The sequence below is a fragment of the Xyrauchen texanus genome, chromosome 15, assembly GCF_025860055.1.
Source record: "Xyrauchen texanus isolate HMW12.3.18 chromosome 15, RBS_HiC_50CHRs, whole genome shotgun sequence".
NCBI lineage: Eukaryota > Metazoa > Chordata > Actinopteri > Cypriniformes > Catostomidae > Xyrauchen > Xyrauchen texanus.
Window position 1 is genome coordinate 31,047,170 of NC_068290.1, and position 21,467 is coordinate 31,068,636.

General features: G+C 36.1%; 2 protein-coding genes across 7 annotated transcripts in view; both read right to left on the bottom strand.

The window, feature by feature from the left end:
• Positions 1-764: 764 nt before the first annotated feature.
• Positions 765-15,752, bottom strand: grhl2a (grainyhead-like transcription factor 2a). 2 transcript variants are annotated; one of them, XM_052143660.1, is made up of 16 exons: positions 15,494-15,752; positions 14,031-14,211; positions 13,701-13,759; positions 13,307-13,622; positions 12,120-12,208; positions 10,504-10,660; positions 10,249-10,360; positions 7,281-7,375; positions 4,852-5,010; positions 4,122-4,209; positions 3,741-3,877; positions 3,151-3,188; positions 2,856-2,938; positions 2,683-2,768; positions 2,250-2,314; positions 765-1,622 (listed from the first exon to the last, which is right to left on the bottom strand). In XM_052143660.1, the coding sequence occupies exons 1-16, from the start codon at positions 15,508-15,510 to the stop codon at positions 1,508-1,510; spliced, it is 1,797 nt and encodes a 598-aa protein (XP_051999620.1). In that variant the 5' UTR covers positions 15,511-15,752; the 3' UTR covers positions 765-1,507. The 2 variants fall into 2 exon arrangements, with proteins under 2 accessions (XP_051999620.1, XP_051999621.1); XM_052143661.1 differs by having other exon boundaries at positions 769-1,622; positions 12,120-12,178.
• A 3,541-nt stretch (positions 15,753-19,293) lies between these two features.
• ncalda (neurocalcin delta a) overlaps positions 19,294-21,467 on the bottom strand; it is an 85,757-nt gene continuing 83,583 nt past the window's right edge. For all 5 annotated transcript variants that reach the window (XM_052143684.1, XM_052143681.1, XM_052143683.1 and 2 more), the window contains one exon: positions 19,294-21,465. In XM_052143684.1, coding sequence (XP_051999644.1) covers positions 21,368-21,465 — 98 coding nt within the window. In that variant the 3' untranslated portion in view covers positions 19,294-21,367. The remainder of the gene's footprint in view (positions 21,466-21,467) is intronic.

Here is a 21,467-nt window from a genome sequence, read left to right on the forward strand (position 1 = left end):
TGCAGCATCCAAGCTGTTAGGTGTCAGTGTAAGTCTAAGATGACTGTTACTGAGTCCACCTTTAATACTCTAGAATTTTAACTCTTAAAGCTTTCTTCTCTTATTCAAATAATCTAACATTACATTCTCTAAAAATGTGGACTATGTAGTAATACCAATTGTTCATCAAATGTGTTATTTGTTGGTGGCTCAGCGGTTAAGGCTCTGGGTTACTGACCAGAAGGTCAGGGGTTCAAGCCCCAACACCACCAAGACACCCCTGTTGGGCCCTTGAGCAAGGCTCTTGAACCTATCTGCTCCAGGGGTGCTGTATCATGGCTTATTATTATTATTTATTTTATTTATCATTGTCCAGATTCTCCATATTTTCCAAAATGACAAACATTACCACTCTGACAAATATCTCTCTTTTTTCTGTGTGTGTGTAATCATCTGTTTTATTGATATAATATTGATAACCCTGCCTTGTAAAAGGCAGAGAAGCTGCTTAGACTCAAAATGGGGCAGTTGCTGTTTTATTACTAAATTCTCCTCTCCATAATACAACTCAGTTTCTCAGAAACTATTGACTATTTTTTAGCAATACAAGAACTAGTTTGGGATGGTTTGTGTAACAAAACTCATCAATTTTGGTCTTTTTGTCAGATACAACACATGTAGGCGAGAGCCATCTTTAAATGCCTTCTCATAACATTGGACAGATCATACACACCAATGTAAGTATGTGTACAAGTTGACATAGTATTTTTTAAGAGGCCAGACTTGAGCAGATAACAGTTTCTCTATTTAATAAATGTGAATATGAAAGAGTAAAGATACTCTGGACTTGTGAGTTTATTCTGATATAACTGATAAAAAATAATCCATAAAAAATATGTACAAAGTATGTTTTAAAAAGACATCAAAACATCAACATACAACACAATAAGGAATAATTGTAAACTTTACATAAATTCTGCATAACACATAAGGTAAAGAATAGTGTGTATTCATGGAAGCAAACAACATTTGGGCCAGTTTTCATGCTATTTGATGTGGGTACAATTTACAACACAATGTGCCTTCTTTTGACAAAGATGAAAGAGTCAATTTTTACAAAAACATTCAGACGTTAATGATCCCTTAACTGTCACATTTAATCTGTGAGCACTATTTAAAAGGAAAAGAATGCATGATATGTAACATTACTCTTTTTTAAGGTCTAGTATACATGTTTCACCCTGTTAGCCAAAAGGTGGAGACAACATTTACCAGAGAAAAGATGTCAAAATGTATGTTAAAATTGACTGAGCTTTGGGGTAACGTTTTACCTGTTGCTCAAATTAGCTATCACGAAGTTCATTCAAGCCAGTTTAACTGTACAAGCAGGTCTGTTGAAGTGCATTCCCAAGTGAATGAATTCTGGAGTCAATTTCTCTTTATGGGCCAAATAGACTAGCACAGAATAAGTTTGCTGTTTCAGAGTCCCATGTCCTCCAGACAGATCCATGTAATTAGTGCACCAACTTTAAATTTCAGTGAGAGTAACCCGAAAACAGTCAGCCTGACTGTCAATGGCCAGTATAAATGTGTCCTCATTGCTGTAGTGCTCAATGATGTTGTCATCCATGTTGACTAGAATACTAGTGGTTGGATAAGAGAGACATAGAGAGAAAACAGAGTATAGGTTAAGTTAATAAATTTTTTCCTTAAAGGTGTACTCATTATTTTATTTTTTTCTCATAAAAAAAGTTTTAGTGCTAAAGACATGAATTGTAATTGTGCAATATATGTATGAAATCATGAGCACTCACATTAAAATGAAGACTCCAGTCATATCAGTAATCTTATAAAAGCTGTTTTATTCTACATGGAGAGGGTCCACACATGGGGGCTGCCATTTTAGAATCGCATGACCAGCCGAACACTACTTGCTTAATCTCAGTAACCGTCCTGTTATTTGACACTTTCACTAGTGGATTCAATTAATTATGACTAACTGTAAAGTGAATTTCTTCAAGGATGTCTGTAACTCTAGCGCCGCTAGGTGTCAGTGTAAATCCAAGGCATGATCTAAAATGTTACGGAGTGCTCCTTTAAATGTTATGCCAAATATATAATCTTATAACTACAGAAATATAAAACAAACTACAGTGCAGGTTTATTAGAAAGAGTAATCTACAAAAGGTAAGCAGTTTACTTTCTAGCACTAATAAATGTATGAAGAATATGAAGAAAAAAAACTTTTTTTGAATAAATGTTTTTCTCACCCTTTCTTGCTTTTCTTGTAGATTTTAGTCATTTTCTCCACAGGAACAGAGTATTTGCCTGATATCTTGGAAAAAAATAAAATGCCTTAAATACAAACAACAATGCAAGGAGAAACCTTTTGTAAATACCAGCATATTTACAACTTAATCTGACCTGATCCTGCTGCAAAATACTGTGCAAGAGGCTGTTCACACTAAATGCAATTTTGCATCGTTCTACACTGTTGTATAGTTAATAACGTTTTTCCCAATATAAACAGGACTAAGCAGTCATCTATTTAAGATGCCACATCAAGTTAAAATAACGTTTAAAAACAAATCTGGAGACGTTCCATTTGTTTGAACATTTTTTAAGCGAAAAAGGATTTGGTCTTAACTGCCCCTAATATGTAATTCCCATATGTTGCTAAAATGTACTGAATGATATACTTACTGCCTCAAGCAAACTTTTCAGTGTTGGAGACTTCAGCATCAGTGCATCAAAAACATCATCAGCTTCTCTCCTTACATACAGCAGGACTGCAGAAACATCATGCATGACAGTAAATATTAATACAAACATATTCTGGTTACATGAAAATCAGGCACCCATGAACAAATACATACCCCTCTTCTCCTCTCTACTGTATTTAACGGGTGGAGCACAAACATCATCCTCTGACGACCTGAACGTCCTTTTCAATGCCACCCTTAATGAGAAACAGGATTCAACAAATTCATCAGTTTTGCACTTTTATATACAGTAGTGCCTGAAATGTTAAAGTTATCCTGTACAAAATGAATGAAGAAATATTTATACCACATAAAACACTCTAGATTGATTCTGATTCACTGAGCTTTAAAATATGTTTCTTCTACAAGGTAACAATGTATTTTATAAATGAAATGAATAAAAACTTACCCATCACTCTCCATTTCTTCAACGCCAAAACTGAACACCTGTTCAGAGTACAAAAAGCTCAAAACACAGAAAACTGGACATGCTTCAAGTATTCATGACAGTTGACCGCTACTAGGCCTCTTTTTGTTGAATGTTTGGCATAGGGTGTGCATCTTGGGTAATCTCACAGACAGTATATCAAGTATATCATGATAAGCATCAATCAACAGTGACTGTAAATAGGTTAAATAGCCTGTAGTAGCTGGGCACTGGTAGACTACACACTTGCAAAAACATGAAGGTGGTAAGAAAATCCCTTATGGAATTGACGAGCAGATCAAGGGGCATGATTCAATTTTAACACGTTATGTTTTATATAATTAACATGATAAATCGAAAACCCCAATTTTAATAAGACACTATGACCTAGCCATTACTAAGATGCCACACCTTAATATTCAGTGCTTGGTATTGCACATCCAAAGCTCAAAAATAAGGATAGATTGAGGCCAGTTGAAGGAACTGTCTCTTGCCCTATGAGTTCAGTTCAGAACTGATCCAAGTACTGTGTTGAGTATCGCTTTGGAAACTACATTCAACCTGCTTCTCACCTGACCGGCTCTCTGGAGGTTGTTTAAATGGACGTCAGGGATGAAGAGGACAGGCTGGGTCTCCAAGTCTGTCATAGTTTTGAAAAGCGTGATATCTGACTTCTTCTGCGGTAAGGTGACGAAACCTCCTCTCTTTCCTAACAGGGTGAAAGAACATCAACGACTCAACTCAATATCAGCAGGCTGATTCACAGAGAAACCTACATTTTTATTAGACACCAGGGCCAAATAAGGTCAAAGTCGTAAAAATCAAACAACACATATTTGGTCAAAACCTGCAGCGAAACTGGTGAGGAACTAGACAATGATTGTCAAGGAGAAAATGCACTATAAGTTCAGGTTTGTATAATTAAATGTATGGTTGACAGGATGATTGCTTACCATCGTGACCTTGACCACCCACAGTTTGACCTTTGACCCTCTTCCGGAGCTGCTTTTTCTCCTCGTCGCGAATTTTTCGTTCAGCCCCCTGTGGAACAGAAGAGTGTGTATGATCGTACTGGCTAGTTTTAAATCGAAACCAGCATAATAAGACCGTAATTATGTATAAATGTCATGTCACCAAGTGGCAACTGTAAACAAAACATGCTTGAGTTTTTCTCAGAACTAACTTTTCACTTTTCTTAGCCATTTTTACTATTACATTTAACCACTGATTCCATTTAAGTGAATGCATGCAGTGTTTATCTCAAGTTTACACAGGTGTCCTAGCAGAGTAACCACAGGTGTAGTTCATCACATTAACTGTGGACATGTTTCACTACGTTTGAAAACCAGAAAGCATTCAAATAATTTTTTGCATTCCTAATTTTGAACAGTGTATCTATCGTTTCATTTAAAACTAATGCAATGACATTCATAGATTTTTAAATGTGGATAAAGTGTCAACGATTAAAGGTCACATCAGTTACAGCCACTATGGAAATAACAGTGACAAACACAGGAGGCAATCAGTGTAAGAATTATGTATGTCAATCTACCATGAGCACATGTAATGCTGGTCGGTTGACTGTTGACAATTAGCTATAATATACAAGAATGTCTAATGAATTCATCAACCAATACATTTGAAATCCTCTTTCTTTCACATGCACATTTGCACTGCACCAACCTTGTCACAGAAGACCTTGATCTGGGAGTATGCTCTATGGATGGGTCTGTTACTCCTGTTATTATAACTGTAGGTGTCAATCTGGATCATGAGTGGAAGACCTTTTACTCCCTTCTGCGAGGAGAAGTCAGTGCTCAGACAGTTCACTGTGATGAAAACCTGTAAAAAAAATAAATAAAATTCCCCCCAGGTCAGCTTGACAAAACATGTTAAGCTTGGAACAAAAAGGTTGGATATGACCAGAAAATCATGTCTTAATATCTACTGACAGGACGGCCAGGGGGGCAGTTTTTCCACTAAGCTGCTCGACTATAAGATAACTACTAAATTCCTGCAGTTCACCTTATACGAAACAGGTGAACTGCAGGAATAAATAAATAATGAAAAGCATGAAATTAGCTAAATGTTCAATAAATGCAAAACATGCATTTGATTTTGCTTTTCAAAAACAGATCCAAAACAAAAACCATAACAAAATAAAACAAATGAAATGTAGAAAATCCACATAGAGTCCATGTTAACTGCACCTCATGGCCATCATGAATACAAACACTGCAGTTAATGTTAGTTTTCCTTTTTTTTTTAATCTGGACTGAAAAAAAAAAAACTCTAATGCACCTCCTATGCCGGCAAAAAGTCACATACATCAATCGTGAACTTTTAGTGAATAGATAATCTTTGTAATCCTCCAACCACTCTTGAATATGTTTACAATCTTAACATAAAATCTCTAAATGCTGATTCTAAACAAACACCACATAGACTACTTGTCTGCCGTTTATTAAAATAATGAGCAAAACTAAATTGATTTGTAATATTCCCAACTGTAACTCGTCTTATGCCAATATATCAAGAGACACTGGAAAAACGACTGCTGAAAGATGAAAGGTAGCGAATCTTTCAGCCTGGGGTGAAAATAGTTTCCCACTGACGGTCTCCCGTTCTTTCATGTCCATGCCTGTAGCTGTTGTTTTATACATGAACTTGTTGATTAATGTTATGAGAACCTCTTGCTTTCTCAGGGCCACGTGATCAATTTTGACAGGAATCAGTTAGCAACCATATAAAGGTCAAAACAAATATTTCTAGTGTAAGCTGTCTTTACATATGGGTATACATGTGGGAGCGTGAGTGAAAATGATCGTTTAACAAATGCAAAACAATCAACGCTAAACATTTTTCTTACTATCAATCGTATTATAATCAGATGATCTCCACAATGGAAGGCATGTATTCTCTGTTGATACATTTCTGCATTGCACCTTAAAGGGATAGTTCACCCAATGAAAATTCTCTCATCGTTTACTCACCCTCATGCCATCACAGATGTGTATGACTTTGTTTCTTCTGCTGAACACAAATGAAGATTTACAAAAGAATATTTCAGCTCTGTTGGTCCATAGAATGCAAGTAAATGGTAACAAAATTTAAAAAAGCACATAAAGGCAGCATAAAAGTAATCCATACAACTCTAGTGGTTAAATCTGTATCTTCAGAAGCCACAAGATAGGTGTGGGCGAGAAACAGATCAATATTTAACTCCTTTTTAACTATAAACTCTCCTCTCTGCCCAGTAGATGGCAGAATTAGACTTGCCAAAAAAAGAAAGTGAAATTTATAGAGATTTACAGTACAAATGGACCTAAATATTGGTCTGTTTCTCACCCACGCCTATTATGTTTATTCTGAAGATACATGTTTAAACACTGGAGTCTTATGGATAACTTTTATGCTGCCTTTATGTGATTTTTGGAGCTTCCAAATTTTGGTCACTTTCACTAGCATTGTATGGACCTACAGAGCTGAAATATTCTTCAAAAATCTTTGTGTTCTTTAGAAGAAAAAATGTCTGGGATAACATGAGGGTGAGTAAATGCTGAGAGAATTGTACTTTTTGGGTGAACTATTCCTTTAATATTAGTTAATGCATAAGGTATCATGAACCAACCATGAACAATATTTTAAATAGCATTTATTAATCTGTGTTAACGTAAATTGATAAAAACATCATTGTTAGTTTGTGTTAGCTTACTGTATATTGCATTAACTATTAAAGGCCTACTATTAAATTCTTCTACACTGACTATTCAAATGACACATCAGACTACTTTAAAAGCTTCAACATCAAAACACCATTCTGAAAAACAAATATTGACCATGAGCACTACGTGTACATCCTCCCTTAAGTGTGCACTTAATGAAAGCTTGATAAGAACTGGAACTAAGAGGGGGAAATCCTCCCAACAGTGAATCGGATGCTGAAGGGAAGAGGAAGAGAATGAGTTGTAATCTCCTCCAAAGCCCAATTCATACTGAACGGCTGCTATCTTGCTGCACAATGCATCATGAGCTGACAATAAGATGGTGTGTGTCAAAAACTTTATAAGAGACTCAAATAAATAGCCTAAGCATTTGAAATACAGTCTCACCTTTGCTTCTTCATTGACATCCCATGTGAAGGACACAGCATTGTAGGCGATTTCCTCTAAATTACCAATGGTGTTGAAGCTCTCTTTATAGTCAGCTGGATGAGGGATGCAGGAGTGAAGAGGGCATTGGGGAAACACAATATTAGTACTACAGCAAATCATTTTCAGCATTAATTATAATTCTCTTTAAAAGGCATTAAAGATGTGGGAAAGAGTTTAGCCTTTTTTCCCTTAATATGTAAATAATATGCAAAGCTGCAAACAAAGCATATGAGCACTTCAGGTTATGTTCAGGATCATTAAAAAATGTAAGGGGGGGGTGCATTTTCACCTCAAACAGAGGCGTTGTGTTACACGCTTCAAGTATATGACATGGTGCCTGCCTGCTGTGTTAATACAACACCCCTTAAATGTATAGTAGATGTTACTCAAACCTTCCATTTACAAAAGAGAAGGACCCTTTCCCAAGCCCCCGTTTGTCTGAGGATTCAGCACCCCCGCCAACGGTTAACACTCCTATTCAAATACTGATATTAAGCCTCAGGCACTATGGAAAAATACCTGGATACTGTTATTCAAATCAAGACAACATCAGGATCAGCAGATCGGGTTTCTATCCTCCAAAATCATACCTGAACCATGTAAGTCTGCCAGCTACCATGGAGATCATCACAGTGGTCCACAGGTGTCAAACCCCCCCTTAATTTAACCTGACCCCCATTGTCCTGATGCGTCCCAACAGGGAGTTATGATAGAGTACTTTGCCCTAAGCATTGTGCTAAAGTTGCAGACCGTTTTCCTGGGATACACCTCCAAATAATGTGAATGAGGGAGTGAAGAGAGAGGAAAAAAATTGGACAAAAGGATGGGACTCCAGTTATTTGGTATCACAGACAGACAATGTACTGGTATTATCATAAAATAAACCCAGACAGCATGATCAGGACCCCGACACAAAGAAGAGGGGTCTTGTTTCATCCTGAAGGGGTATATTTCACAATAATGACCCACTGACTGTACATTAACCTGCTTTGTACATGGCTACTTACTAAATACATAAATATATGAATTTGAGGTATTGATTTAAGTTATTCAATTATGTTACTATGTGAAAAGAAAGAGACAGCGAAGAGTGCTACCAGACATGAAACTAGCACAGGGTAGGAAACAAGTTAATCAAAATATTTGACGATTGGCTGCAATTGATCAATCAGAATCAATCTTATAAAAAAAGAGAGTTCATTATGAGACAGAAGCACAGATTTACTAAAGGTTTGTATAGAAAAACATACCTTGATAGCACAGGCAAGAAATGCCCAAACCGATCTACTAAGATAGTCTTCTGAGGATTGCATCTTTCAGATGTGCCAAATAGCACGTCTTGGCAATTTTTGCCCATTTCCTTCAAATAATATTCTATTTAGAGGCATGCCTCCAACATACGCAAAATAAAGGGAGGTGTTGATGGAAATGGACTGAATTACACCCGCAAAGTGATTTATTTATTAGTTACAAATCAAAAATGGAAAACACACAGAGCAGCCATGGTCGAGTTTTAAGAGATTCATGTGTAGGCCTGTCGCGATTCTTAAATAACCGTCTGATCGCAGTTATTTGAGACAACCGCCAGCTGAGGCTCACGTCAAACTCCAGTGGGAATATAAACGAACATGTATAAAGTGTGATAGTGAACGCAAAGTGCTCCAGTTTCACTTTAATCAGTCCTCTAATGGCAAATGTTCCTGGTTCATACATGCAGTGTTAATGATATGCAGTAACAAAGAGGAGATGCACGATTAAATGATGAAAAGAAATCTCAAAGATTTTGCTTCATGAGAAATAAGGGCACGTGGGTTTAATCAGAGCATTAAAATAACGTGTGAAATTGAAGAAATTAGGAAAGATATATTTTACTATTGCATAGTATAATAAAAAATATAAATATTATAAATATATATATATATTTTAAGTATTTATAAATATTTAGATATTTAAAACATTATTTTTCATGTCATTCATAAGTTAAGCCTTAAAAGGAAATAATAATTTATTCCCATTTTATTATTTGAAGTTAAATATGTAAAAGTGACTTCTTAAGGTGTATGAAGCACACATGCAGAAAAGAAGCACACCTTAAAAATGTTTATGGCAATTCATTGTGAAAGCCCTTAATGAGACAATTAATCATCACAGCCCTAAAACAGTCGTCATAATCGCAATTGTTTGTTTGACAGTTAATCAGCAGCCACATTTTAGAATCATGATAGCCACATTCATATGATATTTCTCATTTAAAAAAAATGAATTCAGTTAATTATTTTAAAACATGAAATCTTAACTGATGATCATACAACTCGTTTAACTAAATAAAATTAAAAAAACATACTAACAAATTATGTCCACATTATGTCCTATGTCAGTGGTTTCCCACCCTGTTCCTGGAGGCCCCCCCAACACTGAGCATTTTGCATTTCTCCCTTTTCTGACACCCAATTCAGGTCTTTGAGTCTCCACTAACGAGCGGATGAGTTGAATCAGGTGTGTTTGATTAGGGAGATATACAAAATGTGTAGTGATGGGGGGGCCTCCAAGAACAGGGTAGGAAACCACTCTCCTATTTAAATGTTTTAAACATTGTTTTTTGAAAAACATTTGAATGAGCAAAACATTGCTCCTAACTGGTTGCTCTCTTTCTTCAATCTCTCTCATGCACTTCTCTCCCAAAGCATCAAACAAGGTAGAAGTATGTGTGATTTGAAATTTATTTTGAGTTTTTTTTAGTACACTTCATTGCAGCTTAACATGTAAATAATACAGTAATTTCTTCTATGTGAACAATTCATTTTAAATGTAGGTAGTTATGTCCTCTGATTCAGCACAGAAAGCATATGACACTCAAACAGTCATATACATATACAGACACATCCCGAAACATATGCAATATCTCCACTATTTTGGAGAATCTCACCTATATCAAGGACTCTCTGCTTGGCTGTGTGCTGGCGGGAGTGCCAGTAGTTCCAGTGCTTTAGCTGTTCATCTCGACACTTATCCTGTCCAAACACCACCATCACCACACTCTGATGAAGAGACAGAAAGAGAGAGACAAAGAGTTAAAGTGACACTAATGTGCTTGATACTGGTCCTTCATATCAAACATACTTGGACTAAAGATCTGAACACAATGGTTTTGAGTGGTTGTCATGGTTACAGCAGACCTCACCCGCACTTTACTAATGGGATGACGGAGGCCCTTATTGGCCCCAGTTTCACTGAGAGTGATGCCATAGAACTGGCCCTTGTTCAGATAGATCATCGGCCCCTCGCCGGCCTTCACACGGACTGAGCGACTCGCCTCTATCGTGTACTGGAAGATGTCTCTAAGAGAGGGAGGTATACTGCTGTGTAAATGAAAATCAATAAAAAAAAAAAATCTAAATAATAATAAATAAATACTTTAGCCCTCCACGTTTGTGAAAAGTCATGACGATGCAAATTATGTAGCAATGCAGGTCTCTCACATTTAACATTCAGCCCACTTTAAAGGGATAGTTCACCTAAAAATTTAAATTCTTTCATAATTTACTCACCCACATGCCATCCCAATTTCTTTCTTCAGCAGAACACAAAGATTTTTAGAAAAAAATAAAATAAAATCACAGCTCTGTTGGTCCTTACTGTTGGCAAGTGAATGGTGACTAGAACTCATGATGTCCAGAAAGCACATAAAGGCAGCATAAAATTATTCCATAAGACTCCAGTGGTTTAATTCATGTCTTCTGAAGCTAAATGTAAGGTGTGGGTGAGAAACCGATCAATATTAAGTCCTTTTTACAATGAATCTCTACCTTTGACCAGCCCCAACCAGTAGGTGGCTGAAAGTGAAAGTGAAGATTTACAGTAAAAAAAAAAAAAAGGCTTAATATTGATATGCTTCTCATCCACACTTCTATCACTTCTGAAGGCACAGATTTAACCACTGGAGTTGCATGGATTAATTTATGCTGCCTTAATGTTGTTTTTGGACCATCTGAGTTCTGGTCACCATTTACTTGCATTGTATGCACCTACAGCAGAAATATTCTTCTAAGATTTGTCTGTGTTCAGCAGAAGAAATAAAGTCATACACATCTGGAATGGCATTAGAGTGAGTAAATGATGATAGAATTTTCATATTTGGGTGAACTATCCCTTTAACATTAAATGGTAAAATCATGAAGTCTGAACTGTTTGCTGAGAATTTAAGGAATCTTTAAAAAAAATAAAAATAATTTGTATCCCCTTTCTCCCCAATTTGGAATGCCAGATTCCCACTACTTACTAGGTCCTTGTGGTGGTGTGGTTACTCGCCTCAATCCAGGTGATGGAGGACAAGTCTCAGTTGCCTCCGCTTCTGAGACCATCAATCCGCGGATCTTAACACGTGGCTCTTTGTGCGTGATACCGCGGAGACCCACAGAATGTGGAGGCTCATGCTACTCTCCGTGATCCACGCACAACTTACCACATGCCTCATTGATATGGTTGAACCACTAATCGTGATCACGAGGACGTTACCCCATGTGACTACCCTCCCTAGCAACCGGGCCAATTTGGTTGCTCAGGAGACCTGACTGGAGTCACTCAGCACACCGTGCATTCAAACTCGTGACTCCAGGGGTGGTAGTCAGCGTCAATACTTGCTGAGCTACCCAGGCCCCTGAATTTAAGGAATCGTGACAGAATTTCCAGACTGATTTATTTCAAATGCACATTTCATTGCTTAGGATTTCAAAACTGGGGATAATTTTGAATTTTACTTTTCTATTAAAATAAAAGGGTTTGAAATTGTGTACTTACACCCCTGGATGCTCCTGGGTGAAATCGTGTGCCCCTAGTGAGGTGGGTACCCTGTACGTCTGATAAAGAGTATGACACAGAGGTGTGAGCTTATGGAGAAAACACATTAGGAATAGGAATCATAATGGATTTAATAATGCTGGTTCAATTCTGACTCTACATAACATTTCCATTAACGTTTCTTATGGTACTTGAAAATATCTGGTCCTAATAATTTACTCAATGAATATCCGAAACAAAAACAGTACTACTTTTTGGCAACAATTTAAATTTTTTTTAATCAAAGCACCATTTATTAAGACCCGTTCAAATCTTTTCTTAATGTGTAGCTTTAGCTAGACACTGCAAAATGAACAACCAGACACAGGTAGTATTTACAATAAGTGTCACAAGCCTTATAGGAATAGTACACCCGAAAATGAAAATTTCTCTCTCTCATGCCATCTCAGATGTGTATAACTTTCTTTCTTCTGATGAACACAAGCAAAGATTTTTGATAGAATATTTAAGCTCTGTATATTCATACAATGCAAGTGAATGGGTACCAAAATTTTGAAGGTCCAAAAATCACAAAAAGACTGCATAAAAGTAATACCTTTCCATGAAAATTGTAATGCTTGCAGCCCCTATAAATATTTATTTGTTTCTCACACACACACCTATCATATCCCTTCTGAAGATATGGATTACTTTTATGCTACATTTATGTGATTTTTGGACCTTCAAAATAGTGGTACCTATTCACTTGCATTGTATGGACCTACAGAGCAGAGATATTCTTTGTTTATGTTCTGCAGAAGAAAGAAATTCATATACATCTGGGATGTCATGAGAGTGAGTAAACGATCAGAGAATTTCCATTTTTGGGTCAACTATCCCTTTAAGTACACCAAATACAATAGTAGTTCTCGATTCATATTGATATGATGAAAGTAATGACTTGCATTTCAGTGCCAAGGACCGTTTTGAATAATTCAGTGAGTGAAAGAACTGGCTGATAAAAATCAATTGTTCTTGAAAATCATTACTGGATCTGAACCATTACCACTGTCTGTGACACACTGACATGTTTTTGGGTAGTTGACATTAAATACTTTTGGAAAGCAGACATGCTATTTTGATCTTAACCTCTTTTAAATAGAATTTTGCCAATTCTTTGCATATGCATATAGTTTCAGAAACCTCACCATGGTCTCTTCAGGGTAGGAGTCTTCAAAGGTGCTATCTGGTGTACTGCACTGTTCATCCTTCATGTATCCATCATGACTGACACTCGCTGGCTCCTGCAAAGGCTGGTGGTAGTGCATGCGTTGATACTGCATCCCCTGCTGATGGTGATGGCTGGAGAATGCCGGAGCATAAACCTCAGCCTTCACAGTGGCCACAACACCCCCCTCAACAGGCAATGCACTGTGGCTGTCTGTGTTCAAGGACAGGTTGACAGGAAGTGACTTCAGGACATGAATACGACTGTCTGTTGACTCAAATTCATCTTGACCTATCCTATTGAAGGAATGACAGTGTTAGTCCAAATAAGTTGATGATACCGAAGTTTTAGCTGAGCATGTATGTTAAACTAACCTCTTTTCATGATCTTCTGGGAGTTTGGGGACTGGTAGTATCCTCTTTTCTTTAGGAACCTAATGGATCAGTGTGTATAATAACTTAGTGTCTAATGTTACACTAAGATCTTAAAACATGCATGTACACCCCTTTAGACACATTTGCTTTCTTTGGGCATTTTGTAATCTACCAGTCAAAAGTTTGGACACCACTTCTCATTCTTTATTATTACTATTTCACACATTTCAGAATAATAGTAAAGTCATAAAAAAAAAACACATTCAATCAAGTGTGTCCAAATATTTCACAGGAAGTTAATGATTGGTGTATTATAAGATGACCTCTGACCTTATAATAATCATAAAGCAGTCCCAAGGCAGCCACACTGTCCTCGTCTCCATTGATGCTCATCATTGCCTTGGTGGCAGCAGTCAGTGGGTTCTCCAGGTAAGACTTCCAAGCCTCATCTTCACTGGTGAAGGAACGACGTGATGGGATCTCATTAGGGACCACCACCACCAGACGTTTACTGTAACATACAGATATTCTTATTTAAGAGGGGTACGGTGTCTATATATTATTCCAGATAAACAATGGTTACAGCAATTATTAATCAAAGCTAATTATGAAACAGATTCAAGAATGTTCAGATTTCTGATGTATTTTTTTGTTGATCCAAAGATTATTGGTCTACCAATGTGTTTTTCAATGGCCAATGTCAATATATAGAGAGCAGGGTGGCCAATGGAAAATATAATGCAATGCCAGCAAATGAGATGTACACAAAATTATTTTACATGGCATTGACTTAAATTCACTGCAAAACTGAAATCAGAAATTGTTTATTATCCACTGACTGCAGTTAGTTGATATAATAAGAAACCGACACTAGCTGACCACGTCTGTTAAACTGCCAAGTAGACATGATTATCGGACGTTGCTGATTATTTCACAATGGTAAAGTGATCCACCTGTCTAATATATCAGTATATTAATAATATGGAAAAACATTCATAATCATATCTAAGTCAATACTAAAGCCTTCACTGAAATCAAAATAATACTTAACAAAACATTTACAACAGGCCACCTCTGTCTATACCTCAGGCATACATCTGAAATTCCCAGCACTATCCTTTTACATTTTCTACACAATTGCTTTTTCAGTTGGACAATGAACGATATCCTGCTGGATATAGACACTACAGTGAGGAGTGGCTGCATGGGAGGGGCTGTAAAAGTATGTTAGCTAATATAAGCCACTTGCCAGGCCCACCACTACATTCAGTTGTAGAGAAGCAAACAAACAAACAAAAAAGTTTAAAGAAAAGACCAAATGGCAAAAGACTACCATCCATGTTTCTCACTCATTCTTTCTTCTTATCTGTAAGGTAGTAACCCATACTCTGACAAGTAATTCACAAAAACAAATAAATAAATGCACAACAATAATACAATCAATTTAGAAAAAATATATAATATAGATGCATCTAAATAGAAAACAAAAACTGACAAAACTAAATAATAAAACAGAATAATATATATTTTGGAGAGCCACAGGGTTCTATTCTAGGACCTCTACTCGTTTTTCTTTATGTTGCCTTTTAGTAATGTAGAAAGGAACCTTGGGATTAATACATGCTTAAATTACATTACGTATATACTCAAACTAAACAACATTTTAAAAAGACGTCACATACAGAGATACAACATGTCATGAAATTCAAAAAGCTGAAAACAAAGTGCCATATAAAAACATAACATTTAAATCAGTCTTATACATTGTATTAGTGTTTTCATCCGCGACTTACTTCTCATCATGAGCCATGTGCACTTCTCGGCTCTCAGCGAAACTGGACTTTCAGGTCGGTGAGGATATGGCAGGTGAGTCGCAGGGAACGGTTGGAAGAATACTCGGACTACAGGTCAAACCACTTCTCGCATCCGACTCTCATTACAACATCCTCCGTCAGTTCTGCACAAAGGAGAGCAGCCAAACATTCAGGATCAAGTGGAAAAGTGCATTCATTCTAGGAAGTTTTACGCTGAATGTTATTGTGAACAGGTAAATGTGCGCTCTCATTACCTGGAGGACGGGATGACACAGCCAATCGCTGCGCAGCCGCTATTCAATCGACGATGCTGATTGGCCCAAAACCGGGTAGAAGGCGTGACCGCTACCTGCATGCTAACTGTTATTAAAACCCGAATGCGCCTGAAACTCTATCACATTCAAACATATTCTCCTCGTGGGAGTTTCGTGGGAGTTTACTCTAGCGGAAGGGTTTGCTTTTAAAGCAAATGTCTTTAAAATGTTTGTAAACATCGAAAAAAGGGGGTTTATTATTTAATGTAGTGAAATATCAATGCTCTGTCCAGTTACAGAAATAAAGTGAACTTGTATTTTCACAACTTTGAGCTTGAGTTCAGACGTTTTTATCCTGTTTTAGATCTGTAAAAACTCTGACAGCCGGCAGCAGAGCAGTTTGTCCATTTAGTCTGTCAGCTGTGTCATTGGATGTAACCGTACAGTATATTACCAAGGCTACAATGAAATACGACTTTTCATTCAATTGTTTCTATAGGGTTTTTTAAGTATGAGTTTTTTTTGTTTAGAAAGGGAATGTTTGCTCACTTTTAGCCCTCTGTCTGAGCCTATGCAAATACATGTAGGCCTATTGTTGACCAGCAGACTGCTATTTGTTTGTTAGGGTTGCAGATAAAAGTGTACGTTAGACTAACAGGTGTGGCTCCATTTTAAAGGCTTCAAATGTTCTCTCTCTTTTTGCTCGGATCTGGGATGTAGTTGGTCTGGCATCAGTTTCTCCTGCACTTCATGAGCAGACCAGTAAAACAAATCAGCAAAACATGGGAAAGGGGAAAAAAAAGTGCTCAGCTGAAACTGTCATGATCATGCTGGAACAAGACTATTGAGTGGTGAGGAAAAAAAACATAATGACTTGCAGTCATTGGTCATGGGAACAGAAACTAATACCTGACAAGTAAAATGTCATCATTTGCTCCTCTAACAGATTCAGTTTACTGACTACAGACTGAGTTCTTTATACTTAATAACTTGAATTCAGTACAGACCTTCATAGAGTCAAATATATATATATATATATATATATATATATATATATATATATATATATATATATATATATATATATATATAATGTTGTTATTTTTAAGTTATTTTTATTTGTCACACAGACGAATACATTTACATTTACATTTATGCATTTGGCAGAATACAAAGGAGATTATATGCTTTTCCTGCTGGTCAGCTCCCAAACTGTGCATGTGAAAATCTCTCTCTCTCTCTCTCTCTCTCTCTCTCTCTCATATATATATATATATAATTATAATACAAATTATGGAATAAAAATAAATAAAAAATAAAATAACATTTGTTAGACAATCAGTACCATGTCTCCTTCTGCATCCTTATCAAACTTCATGGGACATTTCACAAGGGTGTGGCATGGCTGAGTCCTCAAAAGAAAAAAATCCTGTTTAGACCTGGAGAAGAGCTTCAGCTTCAACCAGTCTGACAGGTAATGATTCTGAATTGTTAGCAAAATGGGAAAGCAGTTTGTACAGGGCACACAAACTAAATAGACACTTTCTACCAGTCATACCTGTCCAATAAAGGCTCAAACTTGCACTCTGATAATTTCACACGGAGTATCCTTGAGTGTGTGTGTTTTTTAATTATTGGATAACATCTTTCTTATGCACCACCTTTTTAAAAGTGTTAAGATAAGAAATGCTCATTGTCTCTTGCATCTATAATGTTTTGAATTGAATTTCATGGGAACATTTCCGTAAGGACTAATCCTGCTGACTCACATGATTCACATGATGTCATCTCTTGAGTGTGAGAACAACTCCAGTCTACTGTTGCAGAATCCAGACTTCACAGCTACAGACTCGTGCCTTCTCAGAATATCAAAAAGTAAAAAACGGTATCACACCCTAATTGTGAATCACTCCATATTTGAAAGATGTGCTAAATTGACAATGAGTATTTCAACACAAGCAACAATGCCTAATAAATCACTTACAAACAGTATATAACTTATTTAATATTGGGTTTTATATATATAAAACCATTTGGATCATATTTTAAAACAATATGAATGAGAAATTATTAGAAAATGTAATAAACTTATCTTGAATGTCTTCATTATTGTATTGTTAAACACTTTTGAGGAATGCTCCTCTTGTGGTAAATAGGCATGGCACAATTTTATTATACAAAGACAGAAGATACATAGAGTTGCACCAGAGTACCCCTAAAAAGTTCAGACAGGAGTAAGATTTTCTCACTTAGGCCCTTGGGTTAGGCAGATCATCCCAAACACAGCACTCAAAACTTTTCCTTACTCCAAAGAGATGTGAATTCATATGAATGCAAACAAGTTGCTAATTATTATGACAACATATTTTAAGAGAGGTATGCTATCTTGCAGTAACAATTTTGTGGGAACATAGCTGATAAGAACTTGAAATCATTTGATTTTCAAATATATTACTATTCTAAAGCAATTTAACATTTGTATTTTCTATTACAAACTATTACAACAGTCTTCAGTTGTCTTAGTTATTGTGAACCTCTCCAGTACCCACCACAATCCTTCTACTTTCTGCAATTCCCTCGAAATTTGCTGACATCTTGTGGCTAATGTTATTTTGAAGGCAAGTTCATTTAAGTAGATTAAGAAAAACAAGGATGATTGTAAAAGTCTAATTAATCATTTTCCAATGTATGTACAGTTTGTATATCAAAAGGCGTGTTTGTGTCCACTTGTGAAAATGCTTATATTAATCTTTTTTTCCATTACAAATTAAACTTATATCATCACCATATATATAATCCAGATTTATATGGTACATCCTCCAGCTTTAACAACAGCATGCACTTGAACAAACTGTAAACCTGATGATCTTTTTATCCTGTATGATTTGAGAATATTCCAAAAGAGAAAACCTGACCTTATGAGCCAACACGGTTAATGTCCCAAGATTTGTAAAAGTAATCCATAAGACCCCATTCGTTTCATATGCAGTATGTCTTCAGAAGTGATGCAATCACTTTGAGTGAGAAACAGATCAATATTTAAGTAATTTTGTTTACTTTAAATATCCACATTAACTTTCAAAGAGAAAGTGAAAGTAGAGATTTACAGTAAAAAAGGATTGAAATATTGATCCGTTTCCCACCCAATGTGATTGCATCACTTCTGAAGACATGGATTAAACCACTGGAGTCGTATGGATTACTTTTATGTTGCCTTTATGTAATGTTTGGAGCATCAAAGGTCTGGTCACCATTTTCTTGCATTGAAAGGACCTACAGAGCTGAAATATGCTTCTAAAAATCTTCATTTATGTTCAGCAGAAAAAAAAGAATCACACATCTGGAATGCCATGAAAGTGAGTAAATGATAATAGAATTTAAATTTTTGAGTGAAATATTTCCTTATATTCACTGTATAACGTTTCTTTACTTAAAATTGTGAAATTTTTAAATCAGATTCAGACTTCTGAACCCCAGGTTGCTGACACCTGAACTAAATGACACGCAGCAACATGTTTTCTGTTCTCTCAAGATTTAATTTCTGCTCAATATGCAAACCAAAACAAATTTCTATATCTTAAATCTAGTCACAAAATACAGATTACCATACAAAATGCAACAATTACAAACAACTTGTTTGACAAATAACAATTGTACAGTATAAATTTATACAATACTGCGTTCATATTTTTGGCACCTGACCACATGATATTGTGATACAGAAATGTACGTCAGATGTTTCAAAGAAAAAAAAAAAAAAAAGGAAAAAAAAAAAAATACATAAAACTTTAAAACATTGCATTTTGATCTAACATTTCAATTTTTAAAAAAAAAATTTTTTTTTACAAAACAGCAGTTGTTCAAAGAGTAAAAAAAAGGTTTAATTAAAAGTAGAGCAGAACTGAATGCACTGTGGTGAGATATTTGCAGAGACATTCAAGAACATTGAATATCGGCAGGAGTAGAATTGCTCTGTGACTTCAGACTTCATGCTTACTGAAAGCAGAACAAAAGATGAGAACTTTTAGAATTTTAATAATCTATTGTAGAATTCCCTCGTTCTGCATTGAGTGATAAAGTAAAACTGAAGCACAGGAGTGCATGGGATATTTGAAGAAAAATGGGTCATACTCCCAATTACATGTTGATTTTAAATGAGTATCAAATAATTAGCATGGCAGATTAATATATTAAACAACAGGCATCAACATAATTACATGCCTTATTCAATATGTTAACGTGTATGGGAAGAGCATAAAGCGAAACTCTTCAGTAGGAGGTCATTTCAGATGCAAGCAAATTGAATGCAATTGAAGCTTGATTAAAGAAAAAGCAACAAAGCCATTTAAAAATCACTCACCAACAGAAACACTTGTGTGGGTGTATAAGGCAATTCAGTAACTTGACGTTTGTGTACAATCCAGTTATGTATAGCAAATAAAATTTATTCTAAAATCATACTAACCTTGAATAAAAAAAAAAAAAAAGCTATATTTTTTATTAAACGTTCTTAGCCTACTTTCTGCAATAATGCAAACAAGTCATCACAACACTTAACCAGGATGTGCAAACAGGGCTGCAACTGATCTTAACCACACACATATGCACACGACATGCATACGAATTACACAAATACTCTGGTCCACAAATGCAGATAAAATTGGTGTTACTGTACATGCTTTTACTAAAAACGTCAACAAAACTGACTGCTGCAATTTTGCATGCTTGCTGGACATTTCATGTTTTATATTTATATACAAGCCTAGTTACAAGAGTGCAAATATTAGAAAACTGGAAAAAGAGAAACAGTAGACTTTGTCATACTAAAACAGAACTATTCCACACAAAATTGATGTGCGCTTCCTGCACTAGGAAATAAGGCTCTTGATATAGGGAGGGAAATGTTGTATCTGTGTACAATAACAAAGCTCTGTATGCCTGATTGATTGGTCCAGTGTGCTAATAATACTGTGATTTGCCAATAATTCATTTGGCTGAGACAAGGACTTTAAAGTGCTGTATTGAGTACCCCAATATTCAAATAACATTGAGATGTTTTCAATACAAAAACTAAAGTGCCACTACTGTTACCTGTTTGACTGTTAGACATTGACAAGAGATTTTTCTCTTTAGAAGAACGATTCAGGCATCAGATAATAAAATAAAATAAAAATACAATAAATGAAAAATCGTTCCTCTTTTTAATCACTACTAAATGTTCCTTTCTTGGTCAAACTTAAGAAAATATATGCTAAAATAAAACTAATGAAATCAGAAATCATTCTTGACTATGTATCTAACATATGAAACCTGTTTCCTAATCAGGAAGTGATTGGAGCTCAGATAGATGCTCCTATCACAGGCCTGCAGACTTGGTGCAGCTCCCTATACAGATAATACCGCCAATATCTCTGTGTGTGTGTGTGTGTGTGTGTGTGTGTGTGTGTCTATATCTGGCCATGCTCAGTCTGATGGGACCCAGATGTCCTGCTCTGGAAAAAGAATGGACCCTTCATTTCCTTGCGATTGGAAGGTGTGACTATATCAAAAACTAAATTAAAACCCATAAATAAATAAAATGAAGCATGAGACACAGATCTCAGAACTGTCCCGCACTGCTGGGGTCACACTGTAGCAGACGCACGATGGATGGGTCACTCTTTGCCCCTTTGATGAACTCCTCCAGAGACAGTTTCCCT

Bases quoted from the DNA above. Each gene is read 5' to 3' on its own strand.
- grhl2a (XM_052143660.1), bottom strand. The intron at 5,011-7,280 runs GTGAGACTGTAT...TTTTTTTTACAG, and splicing joins ATGTCAATGAAGAAGCAAAG to GTTTTCATCACAGTGAACTG. The intron at 2,315-2,682 runs GTAAGTATATCA...TTTTTTTCCAAG, and splicing joins TGAAAAGTTTGCTTGAGGCA to ATATCAGGCAAATACTCTGT.